The 16461-nt window shown below is 35.9% G+C and overlaps 1 protein-coding gene across 1 annotated transcript in view; it reads left to right on the forward strand.

Annotated features, from left to right (window-relative positions):
• Positions 1–16043, forward strand: part of LOC115211677 (vesicle-trafficking protein SEC22b) — a 28810-nt gene extending 12767 nt beyond the window's left edge. Inside the window, exons 3-5 of the mRNA XM_029780322.2 lie at positions 8517–8677; positions 13863–14009; positions 15273–16043. Of these exons, the coding sequence (XP_029636182.1) occupies positions 8517–8677; positions 13863–14009; positions 15273–15427 (463 nt within the window). The 3' untranslated portion in view covers positions 15428–16043. The remainder of the gene's footprint in view (positions 1–8516; positions 8678–13862; positions 14010–15272) is intronic.
• The last annotated feature ends 418 nt before the right edge of the window (positions 16044–16461 follow it).

The raw sequence follows: 16461 nt of genomic DNA on the forward strand, positions 1-16461 counted from the left end.
GCAGTCCATGGATTTTTCATTTCATTGTATACTTATTACTAACTTCTCCAGTGCATCTATTGCATCTAATGTCTTGGTTGTTGAAACAGTGCTTTGGGAGCTTGTGGTTAAAACATGTATATGAGTAAAGTGAATCTTTTTGAATTTATGTGTAACAGCTATAGTACCCAGTTGTGTAAGCACAAGAGTGTTCTCACTTCTATTCCCACTTGCTTTTCTAATTTTTTTAATAGTTTGGTCTGGTGGAGTAGGTGGTGCCTATGGTTCCCTTGAACAACTGTAAAAAATCATGGGCTGAGAGAGGATTCCACAAAGCTAGGGAAGGAAGGATTGGGTATGACTGAACATAATAAAGAGGAAGAGTGATATAACATGAGCTGTGGAGTAGTGGCCAGTATTGAAATGATAGAGGAGATAGCATAATTGAATTATTGATAACAACAATAATAATAATGATAATAACTTTTCTCTTATAGGCGTAAGGCCTGAAATTTTGGGTGAAAAGGACTACTCTTTTTATCAACCCTGAAAAGATGAAAGGCAGTCAACTTTGGCAGTATTTGAAATCAGAACATAAAGCATTTTGTCCAGTGTGCTAAAATTCTGCCAGCTCACCACAATGATAATATTAATAATAATGGTTTCAAATTTTGGCACAGGGCCAGCAGTTTTGGGGAAGGGGCTAAGCTGGTTACATTGACCCTAGTTCTCAACTGGTACTTATTTTATTGACCTCGAAAGGATGAAAGGCAAAATTGACCTCAGTGGAATTTGAACTCAGAGCATGCAGACAAACGAAATGCTGTAGGTATTTTGCTTGGCGAGATGTTGATAACAAGACCAGAGAATTAGAGATATGAGATGGTCAATTAAATCAAGTCCAACACTTGACTGTTACTTTATTTCACTAACCCTGGAATAATGAAAGCTAAGTTGACCTATGGTAGATTTGAACTCAAACGATAGATAGATAGATAGATAGAGGTAGCAAATACTACAAAGCAGTTTCTCCAATGATTCAGCCAATCTATTATTATTATTATTATTATTATTATTAATAGTAATAATAATAATAATAATGATGATGATGATAATGGTTTTGAATTTTGGCACAAGGCCAGTAATTTCAGGGTGGTGGGTAAGCCAATTGCATCAATCCCAGTACTTTACTGGTACTTATTTTATTGACCCCAAAAGGATGAAAGGCAAAGTTGACCTTGGCAGCATTTGAACTTGGAACATAAAGGTAGACAAAATACTGCTAAACATTTTACCTGGCGTGGTAATAATTCTGCCAGCTCCCTACCTTTAATAATAATAATAATTTCAAATTTTGGCACAAGGTTAGCAAGTTCAGTGGGGTGATAAATTGATTACATTGACCCCAATATTCAACTGGTACTTATTTTATTGATCCTGAAAGGAGAAAAGGTAAAGTCAACTACAGTGGAATTTGAATTCAGAATGTAAAAATGGACGAAATGCCACTAAGCATTTTACCCTATGTACTAAAAATTCTGCCATCTCACCACCTTAATAATAATAATCTTTCCTGCTATATGCACAAGGCCTGAAATTTGGGAGGAGGGGACTAATCGATTACATCAACCCCAGGACTTGACTGGCATTTATTTCATCGACCCTGAAAGGATAAAAGGCAAAGTTGACCTCAATGGAATTTGAACTCGGAACATAGCGACACAAAATACTGCTGAGCATTTCACCTGGTGTGCTAATGATTCTGCCTGCTTACTACCTTAATAATAATAATAATACTTATTTTTATAATATTGTGAATGGTAAATTGACAGAAATAATGACTAATGGACTAATTGCTTAAAACATTTAGTTCCTTCCCTCTACTTTGTGTTCAACTTATTGTTGCTTTAGTAATTTAAGTATCAGTTGTGCATTATGATTTAATAAAATATGTCATTATAATTGCCCTGTTGTTGTTTGAAATTATTATTATAATTCGGTTATGGTAGTGTAGCAGTAGATTGTTGATGAACCAAAGCTGTGACCTGGTTATGATTCTCCAGTTGGTTCTGCTTCACTTACATCACTTCTGCTCTTTAAAGTGCATGGTGGATTACACAATTCTAGAATCAATCTCTGAAAAGTCTTGGGCTCCATGTCTAGTTATGAAGTCATTATTGGAATTATTAATTAAAAGCATGAATGACTTGATTGGCAAACTATTTGTAGATATCGTATTGCTATTGGCCAAGACAGTTACCTCTCTGCAGTTAAGTTGCTCTAGCTGTATGTTGGTTGTTATTGTTTCACTCCAGGACAACCCTCATCAAGCAGAACCATGATCAAAGGTATTCTAGTTGTGACCATCTTATACTTTTAGGGTTTTCTAGGAACATATCTAAAAAACAATGTGGTGTGATATGCGGGCATATAGTTAAGTCAATGAGGAAGCCTCTGTTCAGTCAAATAATTGTGTAGGGACTCCCTTGATGAGTCACTCTATATAGGTACCTCAGGATTGCATAGATTGCCAATAAGATAAAAATACTAAGTGTTTTACAAGGTGTCAAAGTTGTACTGAACACACACTCTCACTCCTGCTCCCCCTCTCTTTCCCTCTTCTCCCGCTCTCCCCCCTCTCTCTCACACACAAACACTTCCTATAGAAATATCCTCAAATATAGTTAAACAATCTCTCTGCTTGTATTTTATAAAATACAAAAGATTAAGGGAATCAAATATAACAGAAAGCTCAGAAATGTAGACTTTAATTCAACCAGATAAGTACTTGGCCTGCTTCCTGAAGCTCCTACAGCCAAACTAATGCCAGTGTTGAGCTTTTTTTATTTCTTTGGTTATTTTCAAGACTGAGACTGAAATAGAAAGAGATATCCAGACACCTAAAGAGCATAGGGTTTCCATGCATAATAATGCCCATGGTTCCACCTTGGAAATCTTTCCTGAACCATTTGTCTATAGTCAATTAGAAAAGTTTTCATTGTAGTAAAAGAAAACAACTCGAAATCATTAAAACAAAGAAAACCAGTAGTATAGAAACAATTCTTAGTAGCTGAAGGCAAAAACACTTTTGACACCCACTAACACCTTAACAATCATAATAGGCCAAAAAATTTTGCACCCTTTCACACCTGAGCCCAGAGGAAAGCAGGAGGAGGAAAGTTGTCTTGCCTTATATCCCCTTGCTACATCTTTGTGAAAGACACAAGGAGAGTTGCCAATATTTGCCATAAGGTTGCAGAATTTCTATCACAATGAAGCTTAAGATAATTTTCCACTAAACTCTTCAGCTATGTAATGATCCAATAACATATTCTACCATGTGCAATTGCCTCAGGATTCCATTAAAAAAATTCTTTACTACCTTAAGTAATGGTTCAATATAAATTCCAAAACAAGCTACAAGTGTGACTGATAATAAAATTCAACCATATCCATCATCCCTGTACTAAAAGGGTAAAGATCCCTTTCAGTCATGTATGACCATGGGATTGCACCTAGAAAGTTACCTCTGAGGCACAAGTCCAGGCAGAGTTGTTACGGAAGTCCAGCAGTTACCTGTACATACCAGCCCCTCCTCTCCATGCCATTAATGTTATCCAAGGCAAAGACAAACTTGATACAGGTGAACTGGAGCAACATGAAATAAAGTGTCTTGCTCAAGAACACAATACACAGCCTGGTCTGGGAATTAACCACTGAGCCATGCGCCTGTACAATCTATATGATATAACTTTGGATTTGTTTGATATTTTATTATTCTGCATTCAGATATTTCCAAATTCATAATTATCAACGTAAAGCACCTAAATTATTATGGTAGGCATAATCAGCTAGTTACTGACACACATACACACTTTACATAATTCCCTTACACATGCAGGGACTGGACGCCAGAACCATATAACCCCCCACCTCTCATACATGCAATATTTACAAGCAGGTAAAAATCAATAGCCATCTGTTGTCTGTGTTTTCCACTTCATAATATATATATTACACAGTGACAACTGGCTTGGCCAATAGGGAAACAACAAATGTGATGGAACTAGTTTTTTTGTTTTTTTCCTTCAATGATTTACGTTGGGAAGAACGGACTGCTCACATGATTTGTGCATTCTCTTCAACACTGGCCAAGTTGATATGGCTGGTGTTCAGTTCGAACAGCTGCTAGTTAATACCTGAAAGAGAAAGACAAAGGAGATCCAGGAGATCAATGTCTTGGAAGGATTAGGAAAAAGCACATGTACAGAAAGAGAGGGTGCATAAGTGTGAGAGAGAAACATTAAACGGAATTGAAAATGAATTCAATTGACATACAATGAACCATCTCTACATAGACATAAGAAAAATAGACACCACATAATGAGTGAAAAAGTGAAGAAGGAAATAAGCAGAAAGAGTTCAAATGAAGTTATCTCTCTTTATATGATGAAGAAACAGCAAAAGTTTTATTAACAGAAAAAATTGCTATGCTAATTTATCCAAAATATAACTTATTTCAGTTTTTCATTTGACACTTATTAACGATTCTCAGGATGATAGTTGTTATGTTGAGTAAAAGCAATTTTTATGGCACTAAAACATCTAATACCAAATAACCAGCACTCACAAATACACATTGTCTTAATTTGAAATGATGGGTGTATCAAAAACTTTTTGTCTTTCTTAAACATTGATGAATTTTCTTATTATTTTAGTGTTTGTAATTTAAATATTTGCACTAAATTTTCCCAGCTGAATGCTTTTCCAATCACTAATCATTCAACTATGACATGATTTTGGCATCTATTTCCTGTTAATAGTCTGAGACAAACTATTGTGTCTTAGCAAAAGGCAAATCATAATGGTTCAATTGGAAACTATATGTAATATTCATTACAAAGGCTGTTTCCATTGCTAATAGCAAATATGTATTTATATATATATATATATATCATTGGATGCCTTGAAGGGTTTTTAGTCCAATGATTCAACCTCAGTACTTTTTTTAAAACCTGACACTTATTCTATCAATCTCTTTTGCCAAACTGCTAAGTTACAGGGATAGACACAAACCATCACTGATTGTTAGTCAGCTGGGAGACAAACATATATGCAAACACTCACACACACATATATACGACCGGGCTTCTATCAATTTCCGTCTACCAAAGACACTTACCCAAGGGTCGCATAAGGGTATTGAACCCAGATGTGACTGTTAAGCAAACTACTTTACTACATAATTAGGCACATAGTTTATAGTTGCCACTACAATATCATTTTGAAGCAGTCATAAACTCTTAGACATATCAAAAATACTTGTTGTAGGGCACTCACATATCTATAATATAGGCAGAACTGTAGCCCATAGGCTATATTTCTTGAATGGGCTAGAAAAATGTTTAGATCCTGTTGTATGAGGGAACTGTAATACGGGGAAATAAGAAATGGTTTGTCTACCTTTTCATTGTCTATCATCCAGCTGTACTCAATCCAAAACTTGTACCCAGCCTGTGCACCTAACGATAGCAGCTGCTAATACCAGTCCCTCTCAGCTATTTCGCCTCACGTCTGTTCATTACAAGCAGTTTAGGCAAAAGTGGGTGACCCTGGTCTTCCTTCCCTCACTTCCTCTCTCCCGCTCCCTGTTCCAGTCGAACCCTTTGACCATTGGTGTTACAACCCTTTCCTTCTGGCTCATCTCATCTCCACATATCCAAACAGTTACAAAGAGTATTACTCAAATATTTATTATGGTGCACCTACTATACTCAAGCATTCTGGGCCACATCCCCAGACCTCCTTCTGCCTTAATAGATAAGACTTCTTATGTTGATATGTTGTGTTCATCTGCTATTTTGCACTCCCATAACAACATAGTATGCTACTCTGAACTTGCCAACTCTACCAGCTTCATCCAAAACTATGTATCTACCATTTCTGTTGTCATCCCTAATGTATCCTTTAAACTCATTCCAGTCTTTCCACTTCATGAATCAGACCTACTCAATCTTCCACTCTGCTTTCAATTTCCAATGAACATAACCCTCTAGAATTAAAGCTGAGTACAGTGCTATTAACCCTTTAGCATTCAGATTATTTTATCATATGTAATGCTTATTTATTCACAGTTTTGAATTAATCATTCATTATCTTGTAGCTTCAAGATTTCAATGATGTGATTGTAGATATTTAGAATGACATCAGAGAGTAAGTGTGGGAAGCCAGATCTAGTAAGGGTGAACACAAAGAAGTTAGAATATTTGCACCAGATATGGCCAGTTTAAATGCTAAGAGTTAAAGGCAATGCTTTCGTCTTAAGACTAATTCTTTTTAATGCCTAGTCCAGTGAAATATAAACATGTCCATACCAAAATAGCTCAGCAGTGATTGCCACACTTAATCTAAATTCTCTGTTTGGTTGCTATCCATGTCTAGTGAAGCTTTACTTACCTTTGATTTGGCTACCTCCAGAACTTTCAATTTTATGAAAATTGTTTGAAATGTATTATTGATTTACTATTACTCTTTGTACTACACAGGCTGTAATGTGACATCTGATATGTACAAACACTACAGATTGTAGCTGAGTGTGTCATAGGCTAATGTCCACAATTGGATCTGCTTCAAAAGAGTTGACTATAGCTACATGACATTAACAATGTTGCACCTATAATAGCAAGAACTGAGTTCTTAACAATGTGAACATTGGACTCTCTTTCTCTCTCTCTTTCCCCCTTTCTCTCTCTCTCTATCTCTCTCTCATATATATATTATTCAAAGGAATTCCAAATCTGTCTGTTTTTATGTTTTATTTATATTCTTTATAATATTAATGTAGAATATAGAATATATAGTATAAATAATATATATTGTAAAATGAAATTAAGTATTGATTGTCTTATTGAATAGATGAAATATTGAATATCAAATATTAAAGGACTAGTATACTTTCTTGCATTAAAGCAGTCTTCAAGGTCCCAGGTTGTGACAGGAGTGTTTCAACTGTCAACTGAAACACTCCTGTCCACAGGAACATATATAAAGGACAAAAGACAGCCAGTCAAAAAAACAGAGTTGAAATTCCTTTGAATAATATGTGTGTGTGTGTATATATATATATATATATATATACACACACACACACACACACTGGGTTTGGACAAAATCATCGAAACACCTTAAAATTTCAAACAAATTTATTTTAATATAGGGTAGGACCACCTTTGGCAGCAATTACAATTACATCTTCAATTCTATGAGGTATGGACTCGTACAAAGTTTGAATTGTTTCTAAAGGAATTTTTGTCCGTTCTTCAGCTAAAACAGTCTTTAGTTCATGTAGTGATGATGGTGGAGGATATCGACTCCTTACTTGTTTTTCTTTTCTAAAATGCACCATAAATGTTCAATAATATTGCGATCTGGGGACTGTGGTGGCCAAATAAGATATTCAACTTCACTAGAATGTTCCTTGTGCCATTCAATAACAACTTTAGCTGTGTGAATTGGTGCATTATCATCCTGAAAGATTGTATTTCCCTCCAGAAACAATTCCACAGCTATAGGATGAATCTGATCAGATAAAATGCTTAAATAGTCTTGACTATTAATTCTGCCATGGAGGGAAACCATTGGGCCGGCAGATTTCCAAGATATAGCTGGTGCCCCCCCCCCCCACACACACACACATCCCCAATCCTCACAGATCCTTTTCCCATGTTTAATATTTGGAAGAAGGCTGTCCGGGTCAAATGCTACTTTTGGCTGTCTCCACACATACACTCTGCCAGTGGTCAGAAATAAGGTAAAGGATGACTCATCCGAGAAAATAACATTCTTTCACTCCTTAGGGACCAATTCTGTACGTTTTTTACTACACTCTAAATGCTTTGCAACATCTGTTTCTGAAAGTAGTAATTTTCTTGTACAGCCCTCTCATGAAATCCGGCATTGTGCAGCTCCCGGTGAACAGTTTTTGTGGAAACTGGGCTCTTGAGGTAGTCATTAAGCTCTGCAGTAATTTTGGAAGCTGTACTTTTGTGATCCTTTCTAATAATTCACATAAGAGTCCAATGGCCCTATCTGAAAGTTTTGGTTTTCTTCCGGAGTTTTGTTTCTCAAAGGTTATCATTACTTTTGAGACAGTAGTTCTCGATATACTAAACATTTCAGCTGCTTTCATTACACTAGTGCCTGCCATAAGAGCACCAATAATTTCACTTCTTTGAAAGTCTGATAGACCTGTCATTATAATGAATTTTAATTACCTTTTTGTGATGATATCTGGAAAGAAACAACAAAATTTTAGCAAAACATTAAGCAACACTAATAATAAATCAAAAAACAAAAATAAACAAGCTTTTGATGGTTTTATAGATATTTCAAAATTATGATGTTATGATGCTAGGTGTTTCCATTATTTTGTCCAATCCCTATATGTACGCTTATATGTATTAAACAGTATGGGTTTATTTTTTTATGAATTTGTATTTTTATATTTGCAACTAATTGTTGTTTTAATTATCTTTTAGTTATCTAATTGAACGTGGAGTTTGTTACTTGGTTTTATGTGAAAAAGTATTTTCCAAGAGGCTTGCCTTTTTGTATCTAGAAGAATTACAAGGAGAATTTTCCTTACAGTATGGAAAGAAAGTGGACACTGTTTCTCGGCCTTATCATTTCATTGAATTTGGTAAGTAGCTTTATTTATTGAGTGATGTCTGCACAATATGTAACTTCTCCAGAATCTTACATATTATGGTCTTAATAGCTATGCAACCCTGGAAATTTTGTCAAGTGTGTCAGTTTTGTCTGGTATATGTGCAAGCATAGCAGTGTAGTAAAGAAGTTTGCTTCCCAACCCATCACCAAGATCATTTAACATCCGTAAGGGACCATGCTTTTACTTAGCTTGATGTGTCTTTTCAAGCACAGCAAACTTCCAGGAGTCTCAATCCCCTCTGTGAGTCCCAACGTTTGTAGATCCTTTCTCAACACTTCATCCCATATATTCCTGGGTTTACCCCTTCCACATGTTCCCTTTACAATTAGAGATGAAACAGTCCTTATTCATATGCATTACATGGCCATGCCAGCATAGTCTTCTCTCCTGCATACTATATCTGATGCTATACCCAGTTTTTCTCTCAAATCACTTATACTGTCATATATGCACACTGACATTACCCATCCAGCTAAGCATACTGACTTCACTTCTTTCAAGTCTTTGTATATCCTCAGTAGTCACAACTCATATCTCACTGTCATGTAGCATAACTGTCTGTACACAGGCAGCATACAATCTACCTTTCACTCTGAGGGAGAGGCCCTTTGTTACTAATAGAGGTAGTAGCTCTCTGAACTTTACTCAGCTTATTCTTATTCTAGCAGCTGTGCTTTTGGAACAACCTCCCCCACTACTAACTTGGTTACCTGAGTAACAGAAACTGTCTACTATTTCTAGGGATCTCTGCTGACATATGGGGGTGTCTGTGTTTTTGTACATTCCTGGTGTTTAATGTACCTGTACACCTGCTACATGTAAAGACTAGTTTTTCTACTAGTTGTCCAGTGATACTGCTGCACCTCTTATGTGTACATAGCTTGCACTGGGTACACCTTATGGAGTTTCTCTAGACACCTTGTCTACATATCAAGCAAGGCCATCTCCTTAAAGGTACCTGCAATTTGTTTGTTTTCCTACTTATCAGTACTTTGGTCTTTGCTATGTTAACTCTAAGACCCTTTGATTCCAAATCTTGCTTCCACACCTGAAATTTCTTCTCTAGTCTGGTAGTGATTCAGCATAGAGAAGCTCCCAGGAGCAGTCAGTCTTAAGTTCCGAAGTTATAGCTTGGGGGACCATGATAAATAAGAGGGTGCTAAGAACTGGCCCCTGGTGGACTCTTACTTCTGCACTAAATTCCTTGTTATACTTATTGGTTATTCTCACTTTACAAATGACATCCCTGTACATGACTTCCACAGCTCTCACTAATCACTCATCTATCCTTAGCTTTCACATTGCCCACTAGATAAGGGAGCTTGTCAAAGGCCTTCTCCATGTCAACAAAAGCCAGAAACAGGTTTATTGTTTCAAATTCAGTTCTACTGCATTGCACCATGGGCAAATGTCTTCTACTATAGCCCTGGGCCAACCAAAGCCTTATTTAATAGATTTGGTAGACAGAAACTGAAAGAAGTGTGTGTGCGTGCATGCATGCATGCATTACTGTCTCCTTACCTTGACATTGCATGATTATCGTGAGTGTCACTATCATGCAGGCAGTGACCTTTGTTTCCAATTTTCTGAGATATGCCTGGTCATGAGGAAATATTACCGTACTTGAAACAGGTGAGGGTTAGTGATAGGAAAGGCATTTAACCATAGGAAAATTTGCTTCTATGAATTCCATCCAATCCATATGAGCATGGAAAAGTGGACATTAAATGATGATGATGAACCAGTAATGAGAAAAACATTTAGAGCATGTAAAAACTAAGACATCATGCTATCATTAAGATCTGAAATCTAAAATCATCATCATCGTTAACATTTAGCATTTTCCATGCTGGCATGGGATGGATGACTTGACAGGAAGTGACAAGCTCACAGGCTGCACCAGGTTTCGTAGCCTGTTTTTGCATGGTTTCTATGGCTGGATGCCCTTCCTGACACCAACCACTTTACAGAGTGTACTGGGTACTTTTTATGTGGCACCTTGCTTTTAGGATCTCAATTCTGGTGTGGTGGGTGGGTCTTCTCAAATACAGCAATGCACCACATATCTCAATCCTGTCATCTCCTTCGTAACATTCAACATTTTCAGATTGGCCTTCAATACTTAGTTCTATGTTTTCCTGTGCCTGATCTTACTAAAATCTTATGGCTTCACATATGTGAAGTTACGGTTTGTCAGCAATTCATAGAAACCACTGTTACGGTGTTTTGATTTAGTTTGTCATAAACAATTAGTCCAAGTGAGTTGGTTTGTTTACATGAACTTTAAGATAAGAATAGTTAAAGCCAAAGAGTCATTTATGTATATAGATAAGAGAAAATATTGCTGCAGATTTTGAGAAAAACAATATCCACAAAACTCAAAGCAGATAATAATTTATTTATTGTTGTCCACAATGTTATGATTACACTTCTGTTATTTTAAGTCATTTGTCAGACATTCAACAAAGAATCCTCCACAAAATACAAAAGCAGTGTTTAAAACTGTAACAACCATTCTTTGTACTTAGCATGTCTTTGTACTACAAGTCAGGAAACAACAGTTCTTTATTAACTGTGTTTCTGGTACAATTGAAGCCATTTATGGTTTCTTTATTCATTCAGCAACTCAGATGACCTGGAACAGGAACTTAAGGTTTCCATCAAGCTTGAATTAGGAAAACACTTCACCTCACTAAATGAAAGAGAAGTAATGAATATTGTACATGAAAAACTATATGAGTTGCCAGAAATGTAAATGTAGCTGAAAACAAAATGTGGAGCTTGTAATATTCTGTAACCTGTTTTCATTTGATTTTCTTATGCTCTTGCATTTTGAGAGGATTCTTTTAACATTTAACAACATTCACTAGATACAAGGAAAGGCATGGCTGTCTGGTTAAGGAGCGGGCTTTGAAAGTGTGTGATTAGGGGTTCAGCTACTCTTGTATGGACACTGTCAACTTGTATTCTCCACTATTGCCACATGTTGACCAGTATTTTGTGAGGGAAATTGGAAAAAGCTTATTGTGTGTGTATGTATATCACCTTTATCAATTAACTCCTGTTTTCCATGCTGGCATGGGTTGGACAGTTTGGCAGGAGCTGGCCAGCCAGAAGCCTGCACCAGGCTTCACTGTCTGTTTTGGCATGATTTTTACGGCTGGATGCCTTTAATACCAATCACCTTGTGTGTGTGTGTGTGTGTGTGTGTGTGTGTGTGTGAGTGTGTGTGAGTGAGAGACTAAACACATATTTTCCTTTGTCTTTACATGTGTGCATTGATAGTAAACAAAAGTCTCACCATTCATATAAACTGTGTCATGTGTTTGCAGTCTTATGTGAAAGAACATTCAATAGATTTATGATTGCTACCTTGCTTGGAAATAGGTTATGATTGGCATCTGGAAGGGCATCAGACCATAGAAAATTTTGCCTCTCTGAAGTTTCATTTGATTTATGCAAGCATGGAAAAATAGAAGTGATGATGACAATTGCAAGGACACTGGCTTCTGTTATAGTTATTACTAGCAGTATCGCCCGGCGTTGCTCAGGTTTGTAAGGGAAATAACTATAAAGCATTTTTAGAGAGTTATAGCCAAAAAATAGCAAAAAAATGATGGTAAATTTTTTTTTGAGATTTAAAAAAGGTAGAGTTGCGTCCCCTAGACAGTTTGTGGTTCGTATTCCTGATTCTCGACCCCATGTCGAATTATCGATCTTTTTCAGAACTGGGGGAACTTTTCAAAATTTTCGCTGCGTTAGTTTTGAATTATGACATTGGGCTATGTGTGTGTCAAGTTTCATCAGAATCGGTTGAAAGCCGTGGTCAGGGTGAGGGTACAAGCAAACAGACACACAGAAACACGCACAGACAAACTGCCGTTTATATAGAGAGAGATTGTCGTTATTAAGGCAGTTAGCTGGTAGAATCATTAGCATGTTGGACTAGATGTTAGCTGTCTTCACATTCTGAGTTCAAATTCCACTGAGGTTTGCCTGTCATCCTTTTGGAGTCAATAAAATTAATACTAGTTGAGCACTGGGGTCGATGAAATCAACTTACCCACTCCCTACAAAATTTCAGGCTTTGTGCCTATAATAGAAAGAATTGTTATCATTACTACTATTCTTTTAACTCAGGCTTTGTTGAAACTCCTGATGTTTTACATGTATAACAAACTTCCTATCTACAGTCTATGGTACCATGTTATTCTCTTCAGCTTTCTAATGCTTTCCTGGTGATTCTGGCCATGCCAAGGTGGCAAACATTTTGCAACAGCTCTACTGGACTCTCTATTCCCATTTCCTTTATATTCCTCTTAATACCTTCTGATACTGTCCCCCAAAGCCCCAACAATAATTGGTACTATCTTCATCGTTTTCATTTCCAAAGACAAGCTAATTCACTGATAGGTCCAACTTGTTGTGCTCAAGCACCTGACCTGTTTGGTTTGGGAAATCAGACAGGATTTTGCAGGTCCTTGACTCAGCCGCTCTCTGTGGTTTGTGTTTGTACTACATCTTGTCTCTCTCTCTGACCCCGACTTTTCACTCAGTTTCTAATGCCACACTTTTGCTACCTCTTCATGTTGCCACAACATTATCATGATCATGATCATCATTATTAATAAAGCAATGAGCTGCCAGAATCGTTAGCACACCAAGTAAAATGCTTAGCAGCATTTTGCCTGTTTTCACGTTCTAGGTTCAAACTCTGCCGAGGTCAACTTTAGCTTTCATCCTTTTGGGAGTCGATAAAATAAGTACCAGTCAAGTTCTGGGGTTGATGTAATCAGCTTGCTTTCTCCTCCAAATTGCTAGCCTTACGCCAAAATTTGAAATCCTCCTCGTTATTATTACTATTTTTTGTTTTGTGTGCTGTAACTCATTCTTTGATATTGTCCTTCATGTCTTGGGCCTTTGTAGCCAACAAAAGAAATCATTATTATTGTCCAAGTAAGTCCTTATGAAGAAGGACTTGCTTGAACTGTGACAATCAGTCCAACACCCATGCCAGCAAGGAACTGGACATACCATGATGGTGTTTCTATATTTAAAGAATTAATAATTATTTTTAAGAAATGACATCAAATTTTCAGAAACATTTGTTGATCAAATATATTAATTTTAAAAATTAATGTTCTTATTTTATCAGACACATTCATTCAGAAAACTCGTAAATCCTATATGGACTCACGGGCTCGGAAGAATTTGTCTAGTATCAATACAGAACTTCAAGATGTGCAACGAATTATGGTACAAAATATTGATGATGTTTTACAACGTGGAGAGGCCCTAAACAGTAAGTATAACAGAGAAAACATTATTCTTCCTGTTAAATTTATTTTTACTTTTTTTTTGTTTTTCTGTTTATATCTCGGTGGGGGTGGGGTGGGGTCACAGTTGTAGTGCCTGTTTACCAGGTTACAGGCCAGCAATTTGTATCCTGTCTTCAACACTGTACTGAGTTCTTAACCAGAATACTTAATAGTCAGAAGGTTTTTATATAACCTTTTTAATGCCAAACTGCCTGACACTGCCAACTTTGTGCTTATTTCTAGCAGACTTAGTGACCATGTTAAGGCTCCCTTGTTGATGCTTTGTATGGCTTTTTTTGTTACTTTAGTGAAAGATATAGGTTCAGGCATGGCTGTGTGGTTATGAAGTTAGGTTCAGAATCGTGTGTGTGTGTGTGTGTGTGTGTGTGTGTGTGAGAGAGAGAGAGAATACTTATCCCACACATATAGAAGTATGTTAAGTATTCCTGTAGCTCCATCAATGGAACTCTCTGGCTCATTTAAATGTAAGTGACTAAATATTCTACAGATGTTTGTATTCTTAATATAACCTTTAGGCAGAATCATCATAACACAAGTTTGTGATTCAAAGTGACAGGAATAGTCTGTTAAATGAGCTTCTGCACAGTTTTATCTACCCCAAGTTTAAGTAACTCCAACTTGCACAAGGTGCTATGCAGTGGAATGAACTCAGGGCCTCTTATTTATGAAGCAAACTTGTTAACCATTCAGCTATGTTTACATTGTTTTATAATCTTGGCACAATTTCCGAAATTACACAGAAGCAAATTTTGATTTTATTTTCATGGAGTATAAATTTACTAATGAGTTTTGAATTCCTGAAAGAATATGTTTGGATATACATTAAATAGAAATATGTATAAACAAGAATTCAAAGTGGAAGAAAGAATCAGAGTCATGAAAGTGCTAACTTGTTGATGGTTTAAATTTATTTGGAAAAGGCAGTGAGTCTAGCAGAATCATTACCACACCCAACAAAATGCTTAGCTGTATTTCTTCCAGCTGCACTTTCTGAGTTCAAATTCTGCCATGGTCAACTTTACTTTTCATCCTTTCAAGGTTAATAAAATGCCTGTTGAGCATTGGGTTGATGTAATCGACTATAGTTCACCCTCAAAAATTTCAGGCCTTTTGACTGTAGTGGAAGGGAAAGAATTATTTATTTTGATTTTGTTTTTGATTTATCAAAATCTTTAAAACTGTATAGATTAAAACTAATTATTTTTCTTTTCTGTTTGTGATTTCAGCTTTAGGCAATAAAGCCAGTAATTTATCAATATTGTCACAACAGTATAAGAAGGATGCAACTTACTTGAATCTCCGGTCCACTTATGCAAAGGCTGCTGCCGTTGTCATTGTCATTGTAGTTCTAATGTTGTTTATTCGCTTTCTCTGGTGGTAAACTTCTTTTAAAATCTGACCAAAACCCCTTATGGACTTTTTTTTACATTTTCACTACACTAGAAGATGTTTATACAGGGGGTTTTGTTTCTCTATTAAACTATCCAACAGGAAAGCTTTCACAGGAGTGCTTTCATTATAACAAAACAAAAACAAATTGTGAAAACTCTAGCTTATGTATGAACTCATGACTAATCACTTAAACATTTTTATATTATAGCAAACATAATAAATATATGCTAATCATAATATCTTTTTGCATGGGAAATATAAAATGGTATAGCCACAAGGTATAAGAAAAAAAAAAAAGAGCTAAAAGATGAAGTATCCCTCCCAAAAATCCTTTATAAAAGAAAGAAAAATATTTAAAATGCATAAGAATTTGTCTCGAGAGACTTTTTTTTTTCACTTCAAAATTTTGCTTGAAACTAAAACTTTGATTACATACAGTGTAAATGAAAACAGATGAACACAAAATAGGTTTAGGGCTTTGATATTTTGCAAACTTCCCTCCTCTCCCCAGAATATAACATTTAATATGATATTGAAGAAATGTTTTTTTTTTCTTTCAGTTTTGTCTCTATTAAAATTTTAAAGCTGTTGACTTCTTTTCCTAATTTCGACTTGTGGTTTTTCTAAAACAATATTTTCATTTTGAAGCATGCTGTTGATCAAAGCTCTTTGCTTTTTTTGAAGGGGTGAGGTTGTGTGTGTGTGCGCTAACTATTTTGTTCTTACTACAACAAATACTAATTATTAAGGATGTGTATTATTAGGGTACTGGAGAGATCACAGAACATTCATTTTAAGATTTGTGAGACTGATTCTTTGTTATAGACAACAAATGATTCTCAGTTTAAGTTTAGGTCATTATTTCAGTCAATATGTTTCTAATGAATAATTTTTTATGTGACATCACCTTAATTTTTAAAAAGCTGACTGGAATTGTTAGGGAAAAGTTTTGACTTTGTTGACATTTGACTGAACAAATAAAGATTTTCTATATTAAAAGTTTTAAATATTTTCTATGCATCA

Source organism: Octopus sinensis, linkage group LG1, assembly GCF_006345805.1.
Source record: "Octopus sinensis linkage group LG1, ASM634580v1, whole genome shotgun sequence".
Lineage (NCBI taxonomy): Eukaryota > Metazoa > Mollusca > Cephalopoda > Octopoda > Octopodidae > Octopus > Octopus sinensis.